The 24,509-nt window shown below is 43.1% G+C and overlaps 1 protein-coding gene across 2 annotated transcripts in view; it reads right to left on the bottom strand.

Annotated features, from left to right (window-relative positions):
* Positions 1 to 4,915: 4,915 nt before the first annotated feature.
* MOXD1 (monooxygenase DBH like 1) overlaps positions 4,916 to 24,509 on the bottom strand; it is a 92,111-nt gene continuing 72,517 nt past the window's right edge. For both annotated transcript variants that reach the window (XM_054024124.1, XM_054024125.1), the window contains 3 exons: positions 24,360 to 24,502; positions 12,468 to 12,636; positions 4,916 to 5,411 (listed from right to left, as the gene is read on the bottom strand). In XM_054024124.1, the coding sequence (XP_053880099.1) occupies positions 5,247 to 5,411; positions 12,468 to 12,636; positions 24,360 to 24,502 (477 nt within the window). In that variant the 3' untranslated portion in view covers positions 4,916 to 5,246. The remainder of the gene's footprint in view (positions 5,412 to 12,467; positions 12,637 to 24,359; positions 24,503 to 24,509) is intronic.

Raw genomic sequence — 24,509 nt, 5'->3', positions numbered from 1 at the left:
CATTAAAGAGCTACAATAAACACACAGCCCATCTGACAGGATTAGCACGCTGTCCCTTTCAAGCAATATACTAACCAGGGCCGGCTCTGGGTTTTTTGCTGCCTCAAGCAACAACAAAAAAGGTGTCCGGAATGCCGCCCCTGGAATTGTGCCGCCCCAAGCACGTGCTTGGTTTGCTGGTGCCAAGAGCCGGTCCTGATACTAACATCAAAATGCTCTCATGTGGTGAGCATGGGAAGAGGAATGGAGATTTTCATATGTTCTGTAGTTAATGTCATCAGTCTCAAAGTATGTCTAGTCACATTCTAGGTTATAGGGGAGTGTGGGAGAAAGGAGTGAGGGAATGTTAAAATAAATATTGGCCTCAGAGTCTATTATTTGATAAATCCTTTAAGGCTTTTGGACATTTTGATTCTAATAGATCATCTCTATTTTAAAAAATGGAAATGTAAAACAGCCAGTCTGGTTAATTAAAAATGGACAACCCTCCCAAGGGAAGGGGGTTTAAGCCTACCAAACTATACCAGTTGGCTTCAACTATGGGTCATACAGGGTCCTCACTCAACACAGGCAATTTGCATGGATGTCACTGTGATTTAATCACAAGTGGATTGCATCTGTTTCACATAACTGGCCCTTGCAATGAAGAAGTAGGAATGGGGAATGACAGACTCCTTAATAGGGGTAAAAATTGAAGTGTTATATAAACACTGACTGCCACCTTTTTGACATTGTTGTATTCTGACAAAGTGAAAAACAATCTTTCAAATAAGAATTCTAGACATCTGTGGATCTGAGTATCCCAGATGTTTAAGATGAGCCACATTTTCATTACTTGCAAGCTTTATTATGATTAAAGAGCATAACAGAAATTGATAATATTTCATTTTGAGGATGCAGGTGGAGTGCAGCTGATATATATTTCACATGAGTTCTGATGGAGAGAGTTTTTATATTCTTTTCTAAAACATAAATGTTTGCACACTGAAGTATTAGATACAGCACTGTTTACAGATACAGAGCTGGTAGAGATTTACAGTCTGCTCCCAAAATTTCTGAAGTTCTCCAATCATTAATTAGCACACAGGATTATTTTGATGGCAACTTCATTTGAGTGAGAAATAGATTTAGCCAATAAGTTTTCTGTTCATTGTCTACATTCCACTTTTGTCAATCATTCAGTATATCCTCTTCACACACTTTTCCCCCCCACCGAGAATGTTTTAAGTACAATATTTACTGCATTTCTCATTTAACTACAACTACTCTAAAACTTCCAAGTAGCTGTATATTGCAAACATATATGCTTCAGTAGAAGGTAATAGTGCAGCAAACCATAGAAATTAAAACTGTACCTTCCTTTTTGAAAGCTGTTTGTGTACAAGGCCAAAACATCTTAGCCGCTGCTGCGTATACTTTTCCTATCTTTACCTTCTCAATGCCATGGTGTTCACTTCTGGTACTTTTCGTCCATGTTTTTGTTTTGATTTTTGGCAGTCTCCATCCAGACACCCAGCTTTTTTTCTCCATTGCAAATCTAGTTTGTAATACAACATATGCATATTTGCTCCCATTTCTTTTTGCTGGAAGTATGCTGAATCTGTATCGCTCACCCATGTTTTATTTACCAGTAAAACAGACTTTCCATTGCTATCCCTTCTAGACATTTAAAAGCAGAGGCAGGCCAAGCAGAAACGATCCGTTAGAGCTTATGGAAGCTCTTGCTGCCTGGTGTATTGGCAGTTAGTTCTTACAAACATCCCTTCCTAGGCCGCTTCATTTTATATCATAGCATAACATACTGGTTGGCAACAACACTTGTTAAGATATCATTAGGTGAGGTGCCCATGGAAAGAAAATCCTCTCAGATATGAAACTGCATCAAATCAGACAGCAGACATTATATTTTGTGTGAATGGAAAATAATCATATGTTTGCTTTATTTATTTTTATTCCAAGCCAAGTCCATATAGGCTTGAAGCCAGAAGCACACATCCACTAGCAAATGCGAGAGAACGCAGTGTTTAGCAAGACATGCCCAGCGTCCATTTTCTTTTCTCATTTTGTGCTGTATTCTCTTTTCCAAAAGAAAAGGTGAATAAAATATGTTCAACTTTCGTGATTTATGTGACTGCATGGAAAGGGCAGGGCATTTATGGACTTCTTGTATAGCAGTTTCCCGGTTCCAGCATTAGAAATTCCTCGGGCATTTGATGAGGATTCTTTTCTCCTTCTGAGTGCAGGTTGTATCCTTGAGAAGTAGCATTAGAGAAGTTTCCTTTGGAACTCTCCCTAGAATGTCTTATTTTAAATGAGGCTGCCTTGTACATTACACCCGACAGGTCGGTCCCTATACACATCCTAAACCCTAAATCTGGCTTTGGTTCATCTTCTAACCCATTCTTCAGTGCGTCTTTTCATTTGGAAGTGGTGTTAACACTGGCCATCATTTTGGCTCTTTACACGGGAGACTTAGCAGCCCTGCAATGCATTCCTCCTCATTGTATTATCTTCCTTGCAGAAAAGGTGGTGCTTAGGTCTGGTCCTAGTTTTCTCCCAAAAGAGATGTTATCTTTTCACAAGAGACAGGACATCATCCTTTTCAGTATCTGCTCTCATTTTAATGCAGAAAAAGAGAAGCTACTCTAACCTCTTTTGGAGTTTATCAGCTCCTGGAATGCTGGACTGAGCCTCAAAGGGTGTGTCTACACTGTAGTAGAATAGGTGGATCTGGCCCACGTCAGCTGACTTGGAATTGCAGGACTTTGGCTGCAGGACTATAAAATTGCAGTGTAGGGATCCGGGCTCAGGCTGGATCCCGGGCTTAGGGACCCTCCCCCCTTGTGAGGTCCCAGAACCCAGGCTTCAGCCCAAGCCAGAACATCTACACTGCGGTTTTATAGCCCCACATCCCAAGCCCAAGTCAGCTGACATGGGCTAGTCACAGGTGTTTTATTGCTGTGTAGACATATCCTAGGGGCCCTAGCCTATGGACCACAGCAAAAAATGGCTCCAGAGCCTCTGGACACCATTTTCCAGCAGGCTTAGAATCCAGGGCAGGGACAGAGTAGGCAGAAAGCTCCTGCATAAGGCAATAGGAAGGCTTTTGAACATGGGATGATTTATACAGACAGTTTTCTGGGCCAACGAGGAGCCAGGACTGCTCAACCCCCGCCCCCCCCCATGGGAGGGGGCAGCCTGGTTCATAAACAAAGGACCAAGACTTTTTAGTAACAGTTTTGGCTTTTGACTTTGGAGCAGAGCAAGAAGCAGAATAGCTCAGGGAGTCTCTGCTTAGCTCCCAGTCCCCACAAAGGGTGTGAACTGCTGTGGGATCTAGTGCACGGGTCAGGCAGTTCCAGCCCTGTGGAGATCAGTGGCCAGAGAGGCAGTGAACCAACCTGGTGCCAGCTACCTAGAGCCAGCTGGGACCTCCACAGGACTCCAGACCAGAGAGAGAACCCTGCCCATTCAAGAGTGAAAATACTGGCAGAGGGCTCCTTTTGTTCTCTAAACTGGCCATTTGCAGCGTTGCTACACTCATCTCTGGACTCATCCTATACATTCCATCTGCCTGGGAAGGTGCCAGGGGAGAGCTGGGGGCTATGGTACATCTGTGAATGTTGGGAGGTGGGGAATTTGTTGTATTATTAATGTTTAACCATAACACGTTCCCTCCCTAGAGCCTCTGTTTCCTGTCACCAATCAAGGCCCATTTTTGTTACACTGTTATTTTGGGTGTGGCATTTTATTTGCTGGGATTTGTATGACTATTTTGTTTCTTGTGTACTGTGTCATACTCCTTGTTAACAGTACAGTATAAACCCTGGTCTACACTTAAAATTTAGATTGACCTAAGTATGCCATTCAGGAGTGTGAAAAATTCACACCCCAAGCCATAGTTAAGCCGAAGTAGCCCCTATTGTAGACGTATCTAGATCAAAGGAAGAATTCTTCTATCAACCTAGTTACTCCTGCTTGGGGAGAAGGACTAATTCTTATAATGGAAAAACACCTTCTGTCTGTATACTATGGCTCTATGGGAACATAGCAATAGTGCTACAGTTGTGCCATCGTAGAATCCATAGTGTTTGTGGAAAATCCATTCCGTGATCTTTGCCAGTCTTTTAGAGTACTGAGTATAGCAGCCGGGTCACGTTACTCCAGCCCAGGTTTTGGTATTGACTGGAGAGGGCAGTTAGCTACAAAGGAGAAGTGGCATGCTGTGTTCTGAGAGTTGCAAGATTAAACCAGTGGTCTGTGGAATCTTACTTTAAAATGATATATTGGGTCTTTGTGATTCATTCCAGAAGCTCCTAATCCGTTAGGATACAAGTTTAGTGCAGATATCCCTTAGTTGTTTCCCTGAAACAGCACCCCTTGTGTCCCAGGCACAGAGAAGAGACACCTTGGGTGGAGGCACCAGGCATTGCAATGAAGAACTCAGGACCCAATCCATGCTGGCAGGGAAAAGCCACTCTGATTAGCAAGCTCAGAGAGGAGGCTTGTGCTACATCTCAGGGGAGAAACTACACTCCACTGCCCAGAAGCTGGGAAGGAGGGTTCCTGGGGCCAGAGCCCATGCAAAGACAAAGTGTCTCTGCATGGATAGTTCTGGCCTCTACAATGATCCCTGGGGTTCTGCCCTGCACCATTTTCCATGGAGGACAAACCCTGCACCCTGTCTCCCCTCAAAGGGACTATGATGGAGAGAATCTGCAAGGGATTTCCTGCCGAAATTCCTTCCCCACAAGCCCTCTCTTGAGAATTCTACTGCAGCAGGGGGAGAGCCATCCCAACGTGTATAGTTACTCAGGTACATAAGTGTTTGCAGGATCAAGCCCTATATCAGTAGTCTTCATCACTTACATGTCTCAAGAACCAAGACAAAATAATACAGCACACTCCATGTTGATTAAGGTGAACTACTTAAATTTTAGTTTATTAATTTTATTTGGATACAGATCTGTTTCTAGAAACACTGTGTGAAAAGCCAGGATAAGCTGTAACAAAACTGTAGGGGAAACAATTTTGATAATGTAACGTGGCAATGTACCTACTGTTCTTTACACATACTGTACATTAAAAAAACAAAATAAACAGAGTTTTCAGAAGACTTAAACATTTTATTTTGGACTAGTAAATTTACTTTATTAATATGTAAAAAAATAAATCTACAATAGCAACAGTGCAAACATATCTGGAGTTGCATGACATACAGAACATACATGAAAACAATTAATTTATTATACAAAGGGCCAACTGTTCCCGAGGGTACTGACTGTGACACATACAATGAATAACAGATTAAGGAATAGACTGCAATGTAAATAGGAAGATGAGATACATATTACTGGCTCTGTCTTGTATGGTCTCTCAATTTCCGGAGGTATAGCTGTCATGCCTTGGATCTACAATTAAAAAAATATTGAAAATGATCAGATTTTCTATCATATAAGATAATAAAATAGAAACTACCTAAGTAGTCCAATGTTTCCATCAGAAACATTATTTAACATTTATACTATGGTAGTGCATCTGTAGTTGTCAAACTCAATCAGCACATCAATATATTCTGGATCAGATTCTCAGCTGGTATAAGTCAGCATAGTTCCTTTGCATTCAGTCCATTAAGGGCAACTCCACACAGAAGGGCTGGGGGGTGGGGATATTCTGATGTAGGTCTTTCTCGATCTCTCCTGTTGAAGTTGTTCCACTTTAATTACATATTAATTGGGCCAGAGAAAGAATGAGTCTCTCTATATATAGCCCAATGGTTAAAGCACTCACCTGAGAGGTGGTAGATCCCAGTTTAAATCCCTTCTTCTCATCGGGCAGAGGGGGCACTTGAACTGGGCATCTCCCACATCCTAGGTGACCACCCTAATCACTGGGCTAAAGGTGATGAGGGAGGGGCCTCCTTTACCACTACCCCTTCTCCGCCCCTGACTTGTTTTGTATAGCGCTAGATAGCCTCTGAGCATGCCTACTGGATTGGGCCCTATAGGCAGAAGGATGTTGATCTTTTACTGATTCATGGATCACATTGGGGCTCAGGTGGAAGATAGGCATCCGGGTACCTTGAGTGAGGCAGCTGTGCACGTGCCCAGAGGCAGAAACTTAGGTATCTTGGGAACTTCCACAGCAAAAAAATTAGGCACAAAATGAGTTAGGTGGCAGCTGAGTGGGGGCTTTGTAGATTGGCAGTGGTGCTTAAAACTGGGCTTTAGGTGCCTAAGTCCCCTTGTGGATCTAGCGCATAGTTTCTTCAGGAGCAGCTGCTTTCATGTTGTCCTCACTTGCATTTTCTTCTGCACATCCCCTCAAAGAGTGAAATGGAAGGGACTATCGCACACAATAATGATGATGGAATATAGCCTTCAGAGAGTCCTCCTTGTGACCTCAATGTCATTGTGATGCAGCTCCCACAACCCCCTGTCTGCCCGCTTTGACATAAGAGGGGACTGGTGTACACTGTTTGGGTGTGTGTTTCCTGCTGTGGACTCCCCATTAAGATGAGCAACAACTTGAATTAAAAAGAAACATGAATATGTTTGAGATAAATAAAGGAGTTCCATGAAAAATGAGAATCCAGTAGCTTAGGACACACATTTTTTTAGCCTTTGAAAATGCAACAGATGGGCTTGTAGCTTGATGGGCCTTTTTTGAAGTTGCTCTCCCCTTACAGTACTAAAAATAAACAGTCACATAGAATCATAGAATATCAGGGTTGGAAGGGACCTCAGGAGGTCATCAAGTCCAAACTCCTGCTCAAAGCAGGACCAATCCCCAACTAAATCATCCCAGCCAGGGCTTTGTCAAGCCTGACCTTAAAAACCTCTAAGGAAGGAGATTCCACCACCTCCCTGGATAACCCATTCCAGTGCTTTACCACCCTCCTAGTGAAAAAGTTTTTCCTAATTTCCAACCTAAACCTGCCCCACTGCAACTTGAGACCATTACTCCTTGTTCTGTCATCTGCTACCACTGAGAACAGTCTAGATCCATCCTCTTTGGAACGGCCTTTCGGGTAGTTGAAAGCAGCTGTCAAATACCCCCTAATTTTTCCCTTCTGCAGACTAAATAATCCCAGTTCCCTCAGCCTCTCCTCATAAGGCATGTGCTCCAGCCCCCTAATCATTTTTGTTGCCCTCCACTGGACTCTTTCCAATTTTTCCATATCCTTCTTGTAGTGTGGGGCCCAAAACTGGACACGGTACTCCAGATGAGGCTTCACCAATGTCAAATAGAGGGGAATTATCACGTCCCTCGATCTGCTGTCAATTCTCTTACTTATACAGCACAAAATGCTGTTAGCCTTTTTGGCAACAAGGGTGCACTGTTGACTCATATCCAGCTTCTCGTCCACTGTAACCCCTAGGTCCTTTTCTGCAGAACTGCTGCCTAGCCACTCTGTCCTTAGTCTGTAGCAATGCATGGGATTCTTCCATCCTAAGTGCAGGACTCTGCACTTGTCCTTGTTGAACCTCATAAGATTTCTTTTGGCCCAATCCTCTAATTTGTCTAGGTCCCTCTGTATCCTATCCCTACCCTCCAGCACATCTACCACTCCTCCCAGTTTAGTGTCATCTGCAAACTTGGTGAGGGTGCAATCCACGCCATCCACATTAATGAAGATATTGAACAAAACCAATCCCAGGACCAACCCTTGGGGCACTCCACTTGATACCAGCTGCCAACTAGATATGAAGCCATTGATCACTACTCGTTGAGCCCGATGATCTAGCCAGCTTTCTATCCACGTTATAATCCATTCATCCAGCCAATGCTTCTTTAACTTGGCGGCAAGAATACTGTGGGAGACGGTATCAAAAGCTTTGCCAAAGTCAAGGAATAACACGTCCACTGCTTTCCCCTCATCCACAGAGCCACAGAGCTTCCAGCAGCACCCATTACCCAGGAACGGCAAACCACAGCCACTGGGAGCTGCGAGTGGCTGTACCTGTGGACGCTCAGGTAAACAAAGCATGTCACGGCCCACCAGGAGCTTACCCTGAACAAGCCGCGAACCAAGTTTGGGAACCCCTGCACTAAATGTATACCCCAAATCAGAGAAGACAATAAGAGGACCAAACAAATGCCATCATTGCTAAACAGTAGAGTAATGGAGATTGTTAGAGGGGAAAAAAAAAGGCATCATTTAAAATTTAGGACTCAAATCCTTCTAAATAAGGATAATAGGATAGGTGTGCAAACTCTGGCAAGTGAAAAATAAAAGTAAAATAAGGCAGGCCAAGAAAGAATTTGAGAAGCAACTTGCTAAAGATGCAAAAACTAACCATAAGAATGTTTGTAAGTATATCAGAAGTGTGAAGCCTACCAAATAAGCAGTAAGGCCTCTGGATGACCAGGGCGTTAAAGGAAGACAAGGTCTTTGCAAGGAAGCTAAATGAACTCTTTTCATCAGTCTTCACTGCAGAGGATGAGGGGGAGATATCCACATCAGAGCTACCCTGTTTGGGTGAGAAATCTGAAGTACTGTCCCATATTGATGAGTCAATTGAAGAAGTTTTAGAACAAATTGATAAATTAAACCATAAGAAGTCACCAGGAGAAGATGGCATTCACCTAAGAGTTCTGAAGGAACTCAAATATGAAATTGCAGAACTACTAACTGTAGTACGTAACCTATCACTGAAATGAGCCTCTGTACCAGGTGACTGGAAGGTTGTTAACGTAACACCATTTTTTTATAAAGGGCTCCATACACAATCCTGGCAATAAGCCTAACTTCAGTACTGGGAAAATTGGTAGAAACTATAGTAAAGAACAGAATGATCAGGCACACAGATAACGTGATTTGTGGGAAAGAGTCAACACTGCTTTTGTAAAGGGAAATCATGTTTCACCCATCTATTAGAATTCTTTGAGGGAGTCAACGAGCACGTGGCTATGGGTGATCCAGTTGATACAGTGTACTTGGATTTTCAGAAAGTCTTTGACAAGGTCCCTTGCCAAAGGCTCTTGATGAAACTAAGTAGTCATGGAATAACAGGGATCCTCTCATGGATCAGTATCTGGATGAAAGATAGGAAACAATGGGTAGGAACCAATGGTCAGTTTTCACAATGGAGCGAGGTAAACAGCGGGCTCCCTCAAAGATCTGTACTAGGACCTGTGCTGTTCAATGTATTCTTTAATGATCTGGAAAAGGGAACAAACAATGAAGTGACAAAGTTTGTAGATGATACAAAATTATTCAAGATAATTAAACCCAGAGATGACTGCGAAGAGTTACAGGGGATCTCACAAAACTGGGTGAGTAGGAAATAAAAAGCCGATGAAATTCAACACTGATAAGTGCAAAGTAATGCATGTTGGCAAACACAATCCCAACTATACATATATAACGATGGGTTCTAAATTAGCTGTTACCACTCAAGAAAGAGATCTGGGAGTCATCATGGACAGTTCTCTGACAACTTCAGCTCAATGAGCAGCAGTGGTCAAAAAGCTAACAGAATGTTAGGAACTATCAGGCAGGGGGTAGAAAATAAGACAGAAAATATCATAATGCAACTATATAAATCCATAATACACCAACACCTTGAATACTGTGTCCAGTTCTGGTCACTCCATCTCAAAAAATATATAGTTAGGAAAGAAGTGGACAAATTGGAGAAAGTCCAGAGGAGAGCAACAAAAATGATTAAAGGTCTAGAAAACATGACCTATGAAGGAAAATTGAAAAAACTGGGTTTGTTTAGTCTGGAGAAGAGAAGGGTAGAGGTGGGGACATAATAGTTTTCAAGTACTTTAAAGGTTGTTATAAGGAGGAGGTGGAAAACTATTTTCCTTAACCTCTGAGGATAGGATAAGAAGCAATGGGTTAAATTGCAGAGAGGGAGGTTTAGGTTTGGACATTAGGAAAAACTTTATTTAACTTCCTAACTGTCAGGGTAGTTAAGCAGTGGAACAAATTGCCTATGTAGGTTGTGGAGGTTTTTAAGAACAGGTTAGAAAAACTCCAGTCAGGAATGGCCTAGTTATTACGTAGCCCTGCTTTGAATTCAGGGGACTTGATTAGATGACAAATTGAGGTCCCTTCCAGTCTTACACTTCATGATTCTATGATCAAGAGTATGGAACGGCTCCATATGAGGAGAGACTAAAAAGATTAGGGCTCTTAATCTTAGAAAATAGATGACTAAGAGGGGATGTGATATCAAATCATGAATGGTGTGGAAAAAGTGAATAGAGAAGTGTTATTTACCTTTTCCCACAATACAAAAACCAGGGGGTTACACAATGAAATTAATATGCAGCATGTTTAATATAAACAAGAGGAAGTATTTTTTCACACACTTCACAATTAACCTGTGTAACTCCCTGCCATGCAATGTTGAGATGGCCAAAAGTATAACTGGATTCAAAAAAAGAACTAGAGATGTTAAATGGCTATTAACCAAGATGGGTATGGCTGCAGCTCCATGCTTGGGGAGACCATAAACCTCTGACTACCAGAAGCCATGAGAGGAAGAAAGGGATGGATCACTCCAGCTGCCCTGTTCTGTACAGTCCCCATGAAGTTCAGGTATGGGTTACTATCAGAGACAAGATACTGGGATAGATGGACCATTGGTCTGACCCAGTATGGAGCTCTTATCTTAATCTTGTTGAAGGATGGCTAACTGCAATACTGGTTATGGGAAAGAAAGAAAGAAAGAAAGAAAGAAAGAAAGAAAGAAAGAAAGAAAGAAAGAAAGAAAGAAAGAAAGAAAGAAATCCTGCTCTTAGCTTTAATGGACGTAACCTGGTGGAAAAAGAAACTAATGATAAAAACATAGAGCCAATCACCCTCAGCTCCTACTGAGATCATACCGCCTTGGGTCTGTAATGCTGCAAATATTGCTACTGTATTCTGGAATATAAAGGAACAGTGCTGTCTAATAAGTGAAGAGCAGAGAAAATAGAAAATCCTCCTCATATCTGATATAATTTCCATATATGATTTCCAGCCTCTTAGCTAGAACCCCGAAAAAAATAAATAATGAAATTATGTTGGCTGTGCATTTTGTGTTCACTATTGTTTTAAGTAGATTAAAGCAGCCAAGCTATTTAACCATGATCAGTGAGCATTTTGCATGTAGTGTCTGTAATTACTTTTCATAGAATTTCAGTAGTATAGCAAGCATTAGAATGAAATCACAACTATTTTACAGACATCTCATAAAAATCTCTCATACACTATACAACTTCAGTGAAGGTGAGTATCATACTATGCATAATTAGACCTGTATTGATGGTGAACCATGAATTATTTCAGGTCCATCCCAAAGACATGCCAATCTGGTCAATGTTAGATTCTCTTATAATGTATGAATATGACAACTCTAAGAATTCTAGGGACATTGAAGGCCAGATTCTGCATTATACTCCTGCCCTTTTGAAACTCTCAAGAGGTATAAGGGGGTTGGATTTTAGTGAGTAGAGAATTCCCCTGGAGGATGGAAACTCCCCCAATGGCATAAATCTCCTGTGCCAGTAGTCCCCACTCTTATTGGTGTGGGAGATGGAGGGAGCTATTCAGGGTTGGGACGAGAGTGCTGCTTTGCCAGACCACCACTGACAGCTCTGTGCTTACAGATCATATCACCAATGACATAGAACTGTGTCTAGGTTTCTCTAGCTCATGCCCATGCTGGGTAAGCAGAGAATCAAGCACATAACTGGGTCCATGATGCACTCCCCTCTCATGCTCAGCAGAGGTCACATACAGAGGAGAATTGATGCATGAATCTGTTTATAATGGAGTCAAATATGCAATAGAGTGTCAATGCACATTTATTTTTTCAATGTCTCCTCCACTGATACTACATTGGCGTTGTAATGGTGCTTTGTCAATGCAAGTTCAATAGCCATGCCATTCATTTTTTCCCAGAGGGACTGTTAAAATGTCAATAGACATTTAGAGCTCAGTGGAGGATTACTATTTACTTTACATTTCAAAGTGAATTTAGTGCTCAGGGAGAATCAGAAAGGAATATCCTTGGAGACTGAAATCCTGCAACTGGACACAGAGAAAATATGGCAAACAATGTGAATTTCCCTTTCCTGGCCTACTAACACACCTCATCACTGAGCTAGGAGACCAACTCCTAGGGTGAGAGATGTAGACTCCATGACCTATGGCCCAGAGGTGATGAAAGGCTCCTTATTCTATTACTAATTCCATGGACTGGCTAGGGTACTGATTTTTCAGTCGTTTAATATCCTGTCAGTGCTCAAGGAAGGAAAATAGTGATAATATATTCCAACTTTTCCAAACCTTTTCAACTGTTTTTCAACAACCATGAGAAGTGGAGGGAAAGGCATATAACCAACTACTTATTCCCCATCAATTCAAGTACAGTAACTCCCGTTTTCTTCAGAGAGGACCCCATTGTATTCATAGTATTGTTATGTCTTCAATAGCACTTGGACAGCTAATGCAGGATTAGACTTACCGACCATTCTGCATTGTCAGTCTTTGAGCATCTCACATTCACTGGCAGTCTAAGAACAAGCTCATTGTAGGAGAGACCTGCTGATCTGGACCATTTAAATTTGTTCATTGCATCCATGAAAGAGAGATTTTTATATTGCTTTGGACTCTTGATAATGAAAGGCCATGTCCTGAATAAAAGAAAAATTCCCCACTAAGTTATTAACATTCATAAGCAAAGGTACATACAATACTCTTCTCACAAAGGCAAATTGATTATTAACCTTTTATGCTATCATTATTTTTATTTAATTTTGAATGTGACTAATACTCAATTTATACTCAATGGCAGAAAACTACATTAGCACAGAGTTAAGGTTGCTTGCTGGTATGTCATCCCCCTGCAGAATGTTGAGTTCAGCAAAACTCAAAACTTTTGAAAACCATGAAACTCAGTTAAAGTTGCCCACACAATCTTGCCTCATAGATTAGGGTTTCTAACCCTTTTATCATTTTGCGCTCTCCATTGGACTCTTTCCCAGAATTGGACACAATATTCCAGCTGAAGCCTCAGCAGTGCTGAATATAGTGGGAAAATTACCTCCTGTGTCTTACATACAATACTCCTATTAATACATTCCAGAACGATATTAGCTTTTTGGGAAACTGCATCACATTGTTGACTCATATTCAATTTGTGATCCACTATAGTCCCTCCCCCCGATCCTTCTCAGAAGTACTACCATGCACCCAGCTATTCCCCCGTTTTGTAGTTGTGCATTTGATTTTTCCTTCCTAAGTGAGGTACTTTGCACTTGTCTTGACTGAATTTCATCTTGTTGAATTCAGACCAATTTGTCAAGATCATTTTGAATTCTAATTCTACCCTCCAACATTCTTGCAAACTCACCCAACTTGGTGTCATCTGCAGATTTTACAAGCATGCTCTCCACTCCATTATCCAATTCATTAAAGAAAATATTGAATAGTCCCAGACCCAAGACTGACCCCTGCAGAACCTCACTAGACACACCCTCCCAGTTTGACAGAGACCCATTGATAACTACTCTTTGAGTACGTTTTCAGAGTGGTAGCCGTGTTAGTCTGTATCACCAAAAACAATGAGGAGTCCTTGTGGCACCTTAGAGACTAGTCACAAGGACTCCTTGTTGTTTTTTCTTTGAGCATGGTTTTTCAACCAGTTGGGCACCCACCTTATAGTAATTTCATGTAAATTGCATTGCTTATGAGACTGTGTCAAAAGCCTCACTAAAATCAATATATATTGTGTCTACGAGTTCTTCACCTCCTTCACTTCCTTTTACTAACCATTCAGTCTTAGCCACATGATTCCATCTAACACTACTAAAGGATAAAAATAAAAAATAAAAAGGTTGCCTTCCCTCTCTCTCTTTGGGCAATGCCTCAATATGCACACAGCACATACTGACTGGCCCATGACATTGTGACATTGTAGGATTCAGGATACACTCAGGAACTTCATTCATTGTAGGTTTCAGGATACACACACATTTAGCCAACTCCCCAGAAGGAATACCTACCACATGTGTACAATTTAATAACTATTTCCCAGCCTTTTACAACTCCCTTACACTTGCTCACAAGATACCATCTCAACCTTTCATTTAACCATCATTAAAGCATTAGGATGCTCTCGTATTCCACCTCAATGCTGACAATATCCTTTGTAACAGAAGCCCTATTCTCTGTTACTGATGTAGCCTACACAATTCTGCATAAAAATAATGCATCCTGAAGGTACAAACACATCTCTTCCCTTTCCTCACACACAAGCAGGTGCAAATCACAGATCTCCTCACAGCATAATCACAGCTCTGTCACACTACTCAGAGTAATTCACACATGTCCTCATATCAAAAACACACCTTTACCAAGCAGGTCCAACTACTGTCTCCACCATTTAGTGTGGGTATACCTAACACTCTGACTGCACCTAGTGTGTATGCAAATAATTCCCATTGGCTAATGCCAGCTCCAGGGGAACAGAGGGAACATGGCATAGGCACCTTTTTATTTTTGTCTTTTAGTAGTATTAGATGGAATTCTGTGAGTGAGAGTGAATGGGTTGTAAAAGGAGGTGAAGAGCTTGTACATTTCAGTAACTGTGAGGTTGGCAGAGTAAAGGGATGTGTGTATTAATGGAGCATATTGGGGCACAGCTTAAAGACGCAGAGTTAAGGTTGTACTGGACATCTGGTCTGTGCATTTCCTGGTTTTCAGAAGTTTGAGTTTTGCTGAACTCAGTGTCCTGCAAGGGGACGACATACCACCAAGCAATCTTAAATCTGCGATAAAGTAGGTTTTTTGACATTGAATTTCCTAGGTTTCTGAACAGGAAAAGATATGTTGTTGGTAGGAGTTAGTAGTCATTTAGGCAGTTGTACATATCATGTCCTGTACTTTGCACACAAAGTCACACACCCCCTCCCCCCCCACACACACACACCAACTGTGCCCAATCAGCACTGCTTCAACACGCCTCTCCAGCCATGCCTTGGCTCAGTCACTGCCTACCACCTCTAACCTGGCCACTCCCTACTACTGTACCTAGGACCTCCCCACTACAAGCAGGGAATACATTTTCCTGAAGTCTTCTATCCCTAGTATACAAACATTTCCCATTGCTGTCACTTCCCTCCCACTCCTATAACCTGACTCACATACTGTGCCTGTAGGGAAGGACAATGATGTTACAGTGGCGTGGTGTTGCCAATTGTGTTTCAGAATGTTTGGAAGATGGAGTTTGTGGCAGAGCTAGGGAGAGAAATCCCAGACAGGTTTCTGTTCCAAATTACTGACAGTTTTATGTCTGAGAGAAAGATGCTCTGAGCCCTGTTGTACCCCATCTCCGAGAAACAGAGAGGTGTCAGAACTTGAAGTGTTTCTAAGCCATACAGGGCACATTTTCTGGTCAACCATGAACTCTCCAATTTCCCAATTAATGTTCTTCCGAAACACATTAATAGCTTTCACATTGTTACTGTAGTCAATATTCAGATGCTTAGCCAAATCAGAGAAAAGTATCAGCTCCTGGGCACAAATTGATGTGGCCCAATCCTGCTTTCAGACATTGTATGAAATATACACCAGGAATAAGGCCCGGAACTTTTCCACCCAAGCGAATAACCACAATGTCCATCAGATAACAACCTCTTAAATCACTGGTTAGATCAGTGGTGGGCAAACTGCAGCCCACGGGCCGGATCCAGCACATCAGGGCTTTGGATCCGGTCCGGGGGATTGCCCGCCGTGGGCCCCGCGCCGCTCTCAGAAGCGGCCAACACCACATCCCTGCAGACCCCTCCTGAACCCCGTCCCCCAACTCCCTGCCCTAAGCCCCTGCCTGCACCTCGTACTCTGCCTGCACCCCAACTCCCTGCCCTGAGCCACCTTGTATACCCCGCCCCCCTCCTGCACCCCAACCCCCTGTCCTGAGCCCCCTGCCTCACCCCTTGTGCACCCCAACCCCCTGCCCTGAGCCCCCTCCCCTCCTGCACGCCAATCCCTTGCCCTGAGCCCCTACCTGCACACCGCACCCCTCCCATACCCCGCACTCCCTCCCACACCCCAACCCCCTGCCCCGGCCCTGCATACAATTTCCCCACCCAGATGTGGCCCTTGGCCCAAAAAATTTGTCCACCCCGGGTTAGATGCTGGAGAGTAGGCAAAACATTATGCCAACAGAGATCACCGCCGTACCCCAAATCAGCCACGTCACGGTGTTCTCCTTGCTCTAGAACAAAATGAAAACCCTCCAGCCATTTTTCTGTATTTGGCACATGCACCAGAAATAGATTTATCATTAAACAAACAGTGTGGTGGCATGGGGCTCCCAAAATGCAGGGCAAATCTCATCTGACAACCTTCCCCCAAGTCCTGGCCAGCAGCGCAACAGGGCTCAGGCAAGCAGGCTGCCTGCATGCCATTGCCAGTGGCCCCACATCACTCCTGGAAGCGGCCAGCTGCTGGCACGTCTCTACATGCCCTGGTGGGGGGGAGATGGCTCCGCACACTGCCCCTACCACAGGCAGCACACAGAGACACACTGCCCCCCTTCCCCCAAGGGGCATGCAGAGACGTGCCAGCAGCAGAGCTAAGGTGGCTCCCTGCTCACTCTGCCTCCCTCCCTCTGTGCCACTCCCAGAAGTGGCCGGCATGTCCCTGCGGCCCCTGGGTGGGGAGGGTGTCTCCACATGCTGCCCCTGCCCCAAGCACCGATTCCACAGCTCCCATTGGCTGGGAACTGTGACCAATGGAAGCTGTGGGGGCGGCACCTGAGGGCAGCAGCATGCCGAGACCCCCTGTCCCCTCCCACCTAGGAGCCGCTGCCAGACGGGTGTGTGTGCCAGTCACTTTGGGAGCCGCGTCGTCCCAGGTAAGCACCGCCCCCCTGACCCCCTCCCGCACCCCAACCCCCTGCCCCAGCCCAGAGCCTGACCCCCGCACCCCCTCCTGCACCCCACCCCCCTGCCCCAATCAAGGTACCTCACTTTAATTTTCATTTACTCCCCATTACTTATAATATAGGAGGAGGATGAAGAAAAAAAGAATGAAAAACACAGGGGAGATAAGAGAGAATGTTCTTTTACTTGGCTGGGTCCCGAGGGGGAAGAGGGGCTAAAGTGAAGCTGCACATAGGGCCCCACTAACTCTAAATCTGCCATTGACATGCACACTACAAAAATGTACGTTTTCTTAAATACCATTCTCAATTTGGGTCCCCCAAAGATTTAGTGGGCGCCATGCACTACATTGGTTAAACTCGACAGATTGAGACCATGTTGACCTGCGTCACATCAACAGTTTTATCTCTAGCTCTAGGCAACAAAAAATACCTAGAAACTTTTTGAAGAATGGCTGTTTCTTCAGATGTTTATCTCTGCAGTTCCCTAGCTTTGACCCCTAATTTGGGTCATTAATCCTACTCTGCATCCTCCTCAGGCACACCAAATTTCAAAGGAATCTGACTAAGAATGTGGATTTTAGAGGATTTAGAAAGGTCAACTTTTAAACAGACGTCATGATACAACTTTAACTATAGAAGTGCTACTGCACCACTGTATTATGTTACCTGTAGACATGTGGGAACAGATCCTCAGATAATGTAAATTCTTATAGCTCCATTGACTTCAATAGAGCTATGACAGTTTATAGCAGTTGAGGATCTGCCCCATCAGGCTTTGGTAAAGGGAAGGAATTTTTCTAAAGTAAAAAACAAAAAGAAAATCACCACAGCTTCTAGATAAAATAACTGCAAACCGAAAAAAAGGAGAAAACAAATCCATTGCAAATCTTTCCCCTCTAATTTCTCAAAAGACAATTGGTCACATTTTCTGCTGCATGGAGCAGACACTTAGCACAGAGAAGAGGGTGTGTGCTGTCAAAAAGCTAGTTACAGCTCCCTGATTTTCATCCTAGTCCCAGCCTCAGAGGAAGTTGGAGCTGCATGGGGGCTGATCTAACATGTGCCAAAGGGCCCAAATGAGGACACACAGAGCATCGTGTTTTCTAGACACTTTTCCCTTCTTGCACCTGATCAGGGCCGGCTTCAGCTTTTTTGGTGCCCCAAGCGGCAAAAAAAAAAAAAAAAAAAAAAGAAGAAAAAGAAAAAACCCATTGAGCTGCCGCCGAAGTGCCGCTGAAGAGGAAGACAGGGAGTGAAGGACCCGCCGCCGAGCTCCCGCCGCAGACTAAAGCGGACCGATCGAGCTGCCGCTGAAGTGCCGCCGCCGACAACCGGAACATGCCGCCCCAATAACAGATAGAGTGCCGCCCCTTTCTATTGGCCACCCCAGGCACCTGCTTCCTTCGCTGGTGCCTAGAGCCAGCCCTGCTCCTGATATGTTCCAAGAAGACCCCCAGCACGCACTCTGCTCCAAGGACTGTGGGAAAGGATGGCACAGAAGTTTGCTACACTGGCTCTATGCCCTCTGAGGACTCTTCCATGCCAGGGGGATCCCCAACAGGAGAGAAGGGCCTGATTCTGTCCTCTGTGCACAGTCTGAGATATGCAAAGGGATAGAGTAGGATAGAAAATTTGGCCCAGTCAAACTGGATCTTCTGTGACTCTTCTAAGGAAGAGAGAGACAGAGTATAAGGAACTAGGAAGTAGGCATAAGGAAAACATTTTCTATAACTTTAGCCTTCTTTAAAGGGATACGATCCCTGGTGCTGAGACAGAATGAGGGGGATGGAAAGTCATATATGGTGTATGGTATACTTTTAAACAGAAATCTGAATTTTGTTAGTGGAGAACTGATTGTGATTAAACTTTATTTAACACAGATTTAAATCCTATTAGTTCTTTGGATGAAGGCATGATTTCATCTGTTTAAAATATTTTAATCAGACCTGTGCCTTCTACAATAAAGCTATATCCCATTTGTTATCAATACTGTACTGCCTCCTCTACCATACTTGCACCCCACTGCCATAGATGGAAGGGTGTGATTCTGCTCTCACACCTGTTTTACAACAGTGTAATGGCTGATTTCACTGGAAACCCTCCTGATTTACACCACATTAGGGACAAAGAGTTCTAATCTGAGCCATCAGAGGCTTGATTCTGATCTCAGCTTCACTGGTGTAAGTCAGGAGTAACTTAACCAAGTCAATGGAGTTATACTAGTGTAATACGGGTTTAAGTGAGATCAGCATCAGGCCACATACTCTTAGGCTGGCAATTCTTAATGCAATAAGAACTGTAGATTAGGTCATCAAAACTAGGAGCATTAATAATCTCTTCTTTTAATGACTGTTCCATCTCAGGCAGACAGTCTGCCTACTTACTCCATTCAAAACATCTTTCTTTCCTCAGGCCAAATGCGCATTTTCTTGTTAAGAACAGTGATTATGAATGAACACTCAAGATAACACTTCATTTATTAGAATATTTTGTTCATGAGATCAGAAAGCTGGTTGTGCTAGCACTAAATTAGAAAATGTGTTTGTTTAGCTGTCAAGGGAGATCATGAATACTGACAGCATAAGAGCAGCAGCAGGTATTGTACCGTGAGGTTCTTCTTATTCCTGTGCATCTGACAGAGTTTAGAACTGGGATCAGTGATTTTGTACATCAAAGCTCTCTGGAACAATAGTCTTAAAAGCCTTTGTGAGCGTTTACTGGATACTTTATATATGCTGAGATCACAAATTTTAAAATGTAAAGTTAAAAGGACATTCTCCAATACCAAATTCTACAGGCCATTTTCCTCAGATACCACAAAGGAATATACTAAGAAACTGCACCACCTACTCAGGACACTCCCTACACTAACACAGGAACAAATCAACACACCCTTAGAGCCCCGACCGGGGTTATTCTATTTACTATCTATCTATCTATCCCAAGATCCACAAACCTGGAAATCCTGGATGCCCCATCATCTCTGGAATTGGCACTCTCACTGAAGGACTATCCGGATATGTAGACTCTCTACTCAGATCCTGCACCACCAGCACTCCCAGCTACCTCCGTGACACCACAGATTTCCTGAGAAAACTACAATGCATTGGTGACCTCCCAGAAAACACCATCCTAGCCACCATGGATGTGGAGGCTCTCTACACAAATATCCCACACACAGATGGAATACAAGCTTTCAGGAACAGTATCCCTGATGATGACACAGCACAACTGGTTGCTGAGCTCTGTGACTTTATCCTCACACAAAATTATTTCAAATTTGGTGACAATATATACCTCCAGACCAGTGGCACCGCTATGGGCACCCGCATGGCCCCACAATATGCCAACATTTTTATGGCTGACATGGAACAACGCTTCCTCAGCTCTCGTCCACTCACGCTCCATCTCTACCTACATTACACTGATGACATCTTCATCATCTGGACCCATGGAAAGGAGACTCTAGAAGAATTCCACCACGATTTCAACAGCTTCCACCCCACCATCAACCTCAGCCTGGACCAATCTACATGGGAGGTCCACTTCCTAGACACCACAGTACAAATAAGTGACGGTCACGTTACCACCACCCTAACACCATATCGAAAACCCACCGACTGCTATGCCTACCTTCATGCCTCCAGCTTCCATCCTGGACACACCACACGATCCATCATCTACAGCCAAGCACTGAGGTACAACCGCATCTGCTCCAACCCCTCAGACAGAGACCAACACCTACAAGATCTTCACCAAGCATTCTCAAAACTACGATACCCGCATGAGGAAATAAGGAAACAAATCAACAGAGCCAGACATATACCCAGAAGCCTCCTGCTGCAAGACAAGCCCAAGAAACAAACCAACAGAACTTCACTGGCCATCACCTACAGTCCTCAGCTTAAACCTCTCCAACGCATCATCAGTGATCTACAACCCATCCTGGACAATGATCCCTCGCTTTCACAGACCTTGAGAGGCAGGCCAGTCCTCACCCACAGACAACCCGCCACCCTTAAGCATATTCTCAACAGCAACCATGCAACGCACCATAACAACTCTAACTCAGGAACCAATCCATGCAACAAACCTCGATGCCAACTTTGCCCACATATCTACACCAGCGACACCATCACAGGACCTAACCAGATCAGCTACAACATCACCGGTTCATTCACCTGCACATCCACCAATGTTATGTATGCCATCATGTGCCAGCAATGCCCCTCTGCTATGTACATTGGCCAAACTGGACAGTCCCTACGTAAAAGGATAAATGGACACAAGGCAGATATTAGGAATGGCAATATACAAAAACCTGTAGGAGAACACTTCAACCTTCCTGGCCACACAATAGCAGATTTTAAGGTAGCCATCCTGCAGCAAAAAAATTTCAGGACCAGACTTCAAGGAGAAACTGCTGAGCTTCAGTTCATTTGCAAATTTGACACCATCAGCTCAGGATTAAACAAAGACTGTGAATTGCTAGCCAACTACAAAAGCAGTTTCTCCTCCCTTGGTGTTTACACCTCAACTGCTAGAAGAGGGCCTCATCCTCCCTGATTGAACTAACCTTGTTATCTTTTTCTGTTAGTCTAGAAGGTGCCACAGGACTCTTTGTTGCTTTTTACAGATCCAGACTAACACGGCTACCCCTCTGATACTTGACTGTTAGGTTATTAATCATATTTTAAAATCCTTACCTGTATCTTAGGTTATTGGAACTATTTTTTAATAATGGTAATTTACTTTTCACCATTTCATTATTTGTTTACTGTTCTATAGTTCACTCAACTTGGGCAATGTAACTAGACTGGATCATTTTCACTTTTGGTTTGTAATCACTTTCAATTTCTGACCTTCAATTTTGCTTTTCGGATTCACAACACCACAAGGAACATTTAAATGTTAAAAAACCTGTTTATTAATTTTTAAAAAAATCTATTCATAGTATTTCTAGGAACCTTCCTTCCCTCTTCCTTTAAATTACCAAAACCTAAATGTTGTATTGTGCTGGAAAACATATTATAACTTTAATTTCTGGAAGCCCAATTCTACCTTACTCCTAGAGAACAATGCTTTATCTTGCAAGTTGTCCCATTGAAATCAAAAGCTGTAGGAGTCAGGTCCAATGGGATTTTTAAAAATAGCTATTTTTATTTCAGTTTAAAAGTTATGTAGAAGCTTAGTCATGATGATGAAAGGCTGTTTATAGAGAATTTCTTCCCAAAACTAACAATATGTTGCGAAACTTTTGCTTTCTCTGATACAGTCATAGTGAAGCCAGTAAGGGCCCTGCCATCTTAATGGCCAATCCACAATACATCATTTAATCTTATGAGTGCCACACCCACTGCAAGTTCATGGGTCAGGTGGTTTACCCCACACCCACATTCCAGCTGAGTATTCCGTGGAATGTCAGGATGTTTGACAGAGATCTTTAGTTGCTAAAAGGGTGACACTTTTATGAGGGTATGTTGAATATCTGTAGAGCACCAAAGTGGTTAGAACCCACAATAAAACAAGGTTACCCATTTTGACCTGAGCAGGTAGCCAATATTTAGGGCCTTGCAGATTGTTTCTGTTAGGAGGAGAGACTGATTTCAGTTCATGTCAGGTATTTCTTTGGTTCAATCCTTGTTTATTTACAAAGAATATATGCAGAGGCCTGTTTCCCTGAACACAGTAGGAATCAAACATCAGGAAACAGTTTCTTTGCTCACTGTTACAAGCCTCTTTCAGCCAAAAAGCTCTCTCTCTAGGCTTTGTCTCAGGACTATATTCCCAGTGGTTGTTCTTGCTGTTTCCTCGTCTTAACTCCCTGCACTGCATGGTTCAGCCACTGCCCAGGTTTGCATGCGGTCTAGATCTTGGGTGATGATTTTCCATTGTTTCAAATGTCACTAAACAAAGGGGCATTTAGTTGTTCCCTTATTTAGCCTGAACTGAAGGCAGCTACTACTTCCAGCAGCTTCAATGTGGTGGTGTACATAACAGCATAACAGTAACAAATTGTTTCTTAGGGAAAACGTTATTGGCAACTTGCCAAAAATAACCTTTTCTTTTTTTTTAAATCTCTATTTTTTCCCTACGAACATTTTTGCTTTGCAGCTCTAAGTGTGCATTTTGGTAAATCAAGGCACAGTATATGCAGTGCACACCCAAGCAAGTTTCATTTCAGAAATGGTTTGAAGAAGAACAATACACACCAGTGACAAAAGGCAAGATTCTTGGAAGCAATATTTTGTCTTACGTCACTTGATTTGTTTCCTCCTTTTGCTCCTAAACTTCCTAATACCTGAGTGGGCTGTTCTAGAGACAGTGCCACTTGGCTGTCTATCTCAAGAGGCACTTTCTCTACTGGGATAAAAAAAAATGTTGCTTTTTTGTTTCTACCTCTCCTGTGTGCTATTTTGTTTCATTCTCTTCCTGCTGTCTCTGATCTCTTTTTCTCTACACTTTTCATCACTACTTCCCCTGCACTTCCTCTTATTACACCTCTACCCTGATATAACGCTGTCCTCGGGAGCCAAAAAACTTACCGCGTTATAGGTGAAACCCCGTTATATCGAACTTGCTTTGATCCGCCGGAGTGCGCAGCTCCCACCCCCCCCCCAACCCCGGAGCACTGCTTTATATCCGAATTCGTGTTATATCGGGTCGCGTTATATCGGGGTAGAGGTGTACTTGCTACTGTCCTGCCCTCCTGAGTCTCTACCTTCTTTCCACATCTCTTTCCATCTCCATTTTGTCCCCTGCTATGTACCACCCTTTCTACCTTATTACCTTTTCTATCATCACCCTTTCTTGTCATTATTTCCAAATTGTTCTTAGCTTTTGGATGCCACCAGCAGTTCTAGGGCCTGATTCTCCTCTGTAACTCAACTGACTTCAGTTTAACTTGTCTTCTGATTTGGTAAGAGGACAATCAGATCCCCAATGCCTAACACTAGGGCCCCTAAACACTGTGAAAATGACCTGTGTTTTAATGTTTGTCAGCAAAAGGTGACCCTCAACCCCTTCTCAGCTAGTGTTGAAAACATTTTACCTGATAGTGATAACTGATCTTACCGTTAAATTAAGTGTAACATGGTTCCATTAGGCTTTTTGTAATGACAGTGAAAATGATTTTGTTCTGTCTATACTACCCATCGAACCTTTTTCAATACCAGTGGAGGAGGTGCCTCATGACTGACAAGCATGGTCAGCAATGTGTCATTTTTTCTACTGTAAACATACCTTAGAAGAAGTGCAACAATTATGAGACATCAGATGCTGGAAACACTTACTAGCATTTCTTGTATTTAATTCAAGTAGTGCCAGTGATGCTAGATGAGACAACATACTATGTTATTACAAGGGGTTAAAAAAATCATATGATGTGTGTGTGCAATAATCCCACAGACAAAAATGAATTAATGAATGAATACAAGGTGCACACCCTGTTATATTTCCCCTACTTACCTGACTGGTCTATATATTTCCTTCACTCCAATAAACTGGAGTTGCTCCATTATGTCTGGAATACTTGCACATCGGGTAAGATTGATTCTCGGGTAGTACAGTAGGTAAGACAGGCACATTTCATTTCTGGTGCTCAGACCCCCCTGAAGA

The sequence above is a fragment of the Malaclemys terrapin genome, chromosome 3, assembly GCF_027887155.1.
Source record: "Malaclemys terrapin pileata isolate rMalTer1 chromosome 3, rMalTer1.hap1, whole genome shotgun sequence".
NCBI lineage: Eukaryota > Metazoa > Chordata > Testudines > Emydidae > Malaclemys > Malaclemys terrapin.
This window is presented reverse-complemented; position numbering and strand designations above follow the sequence as displayed.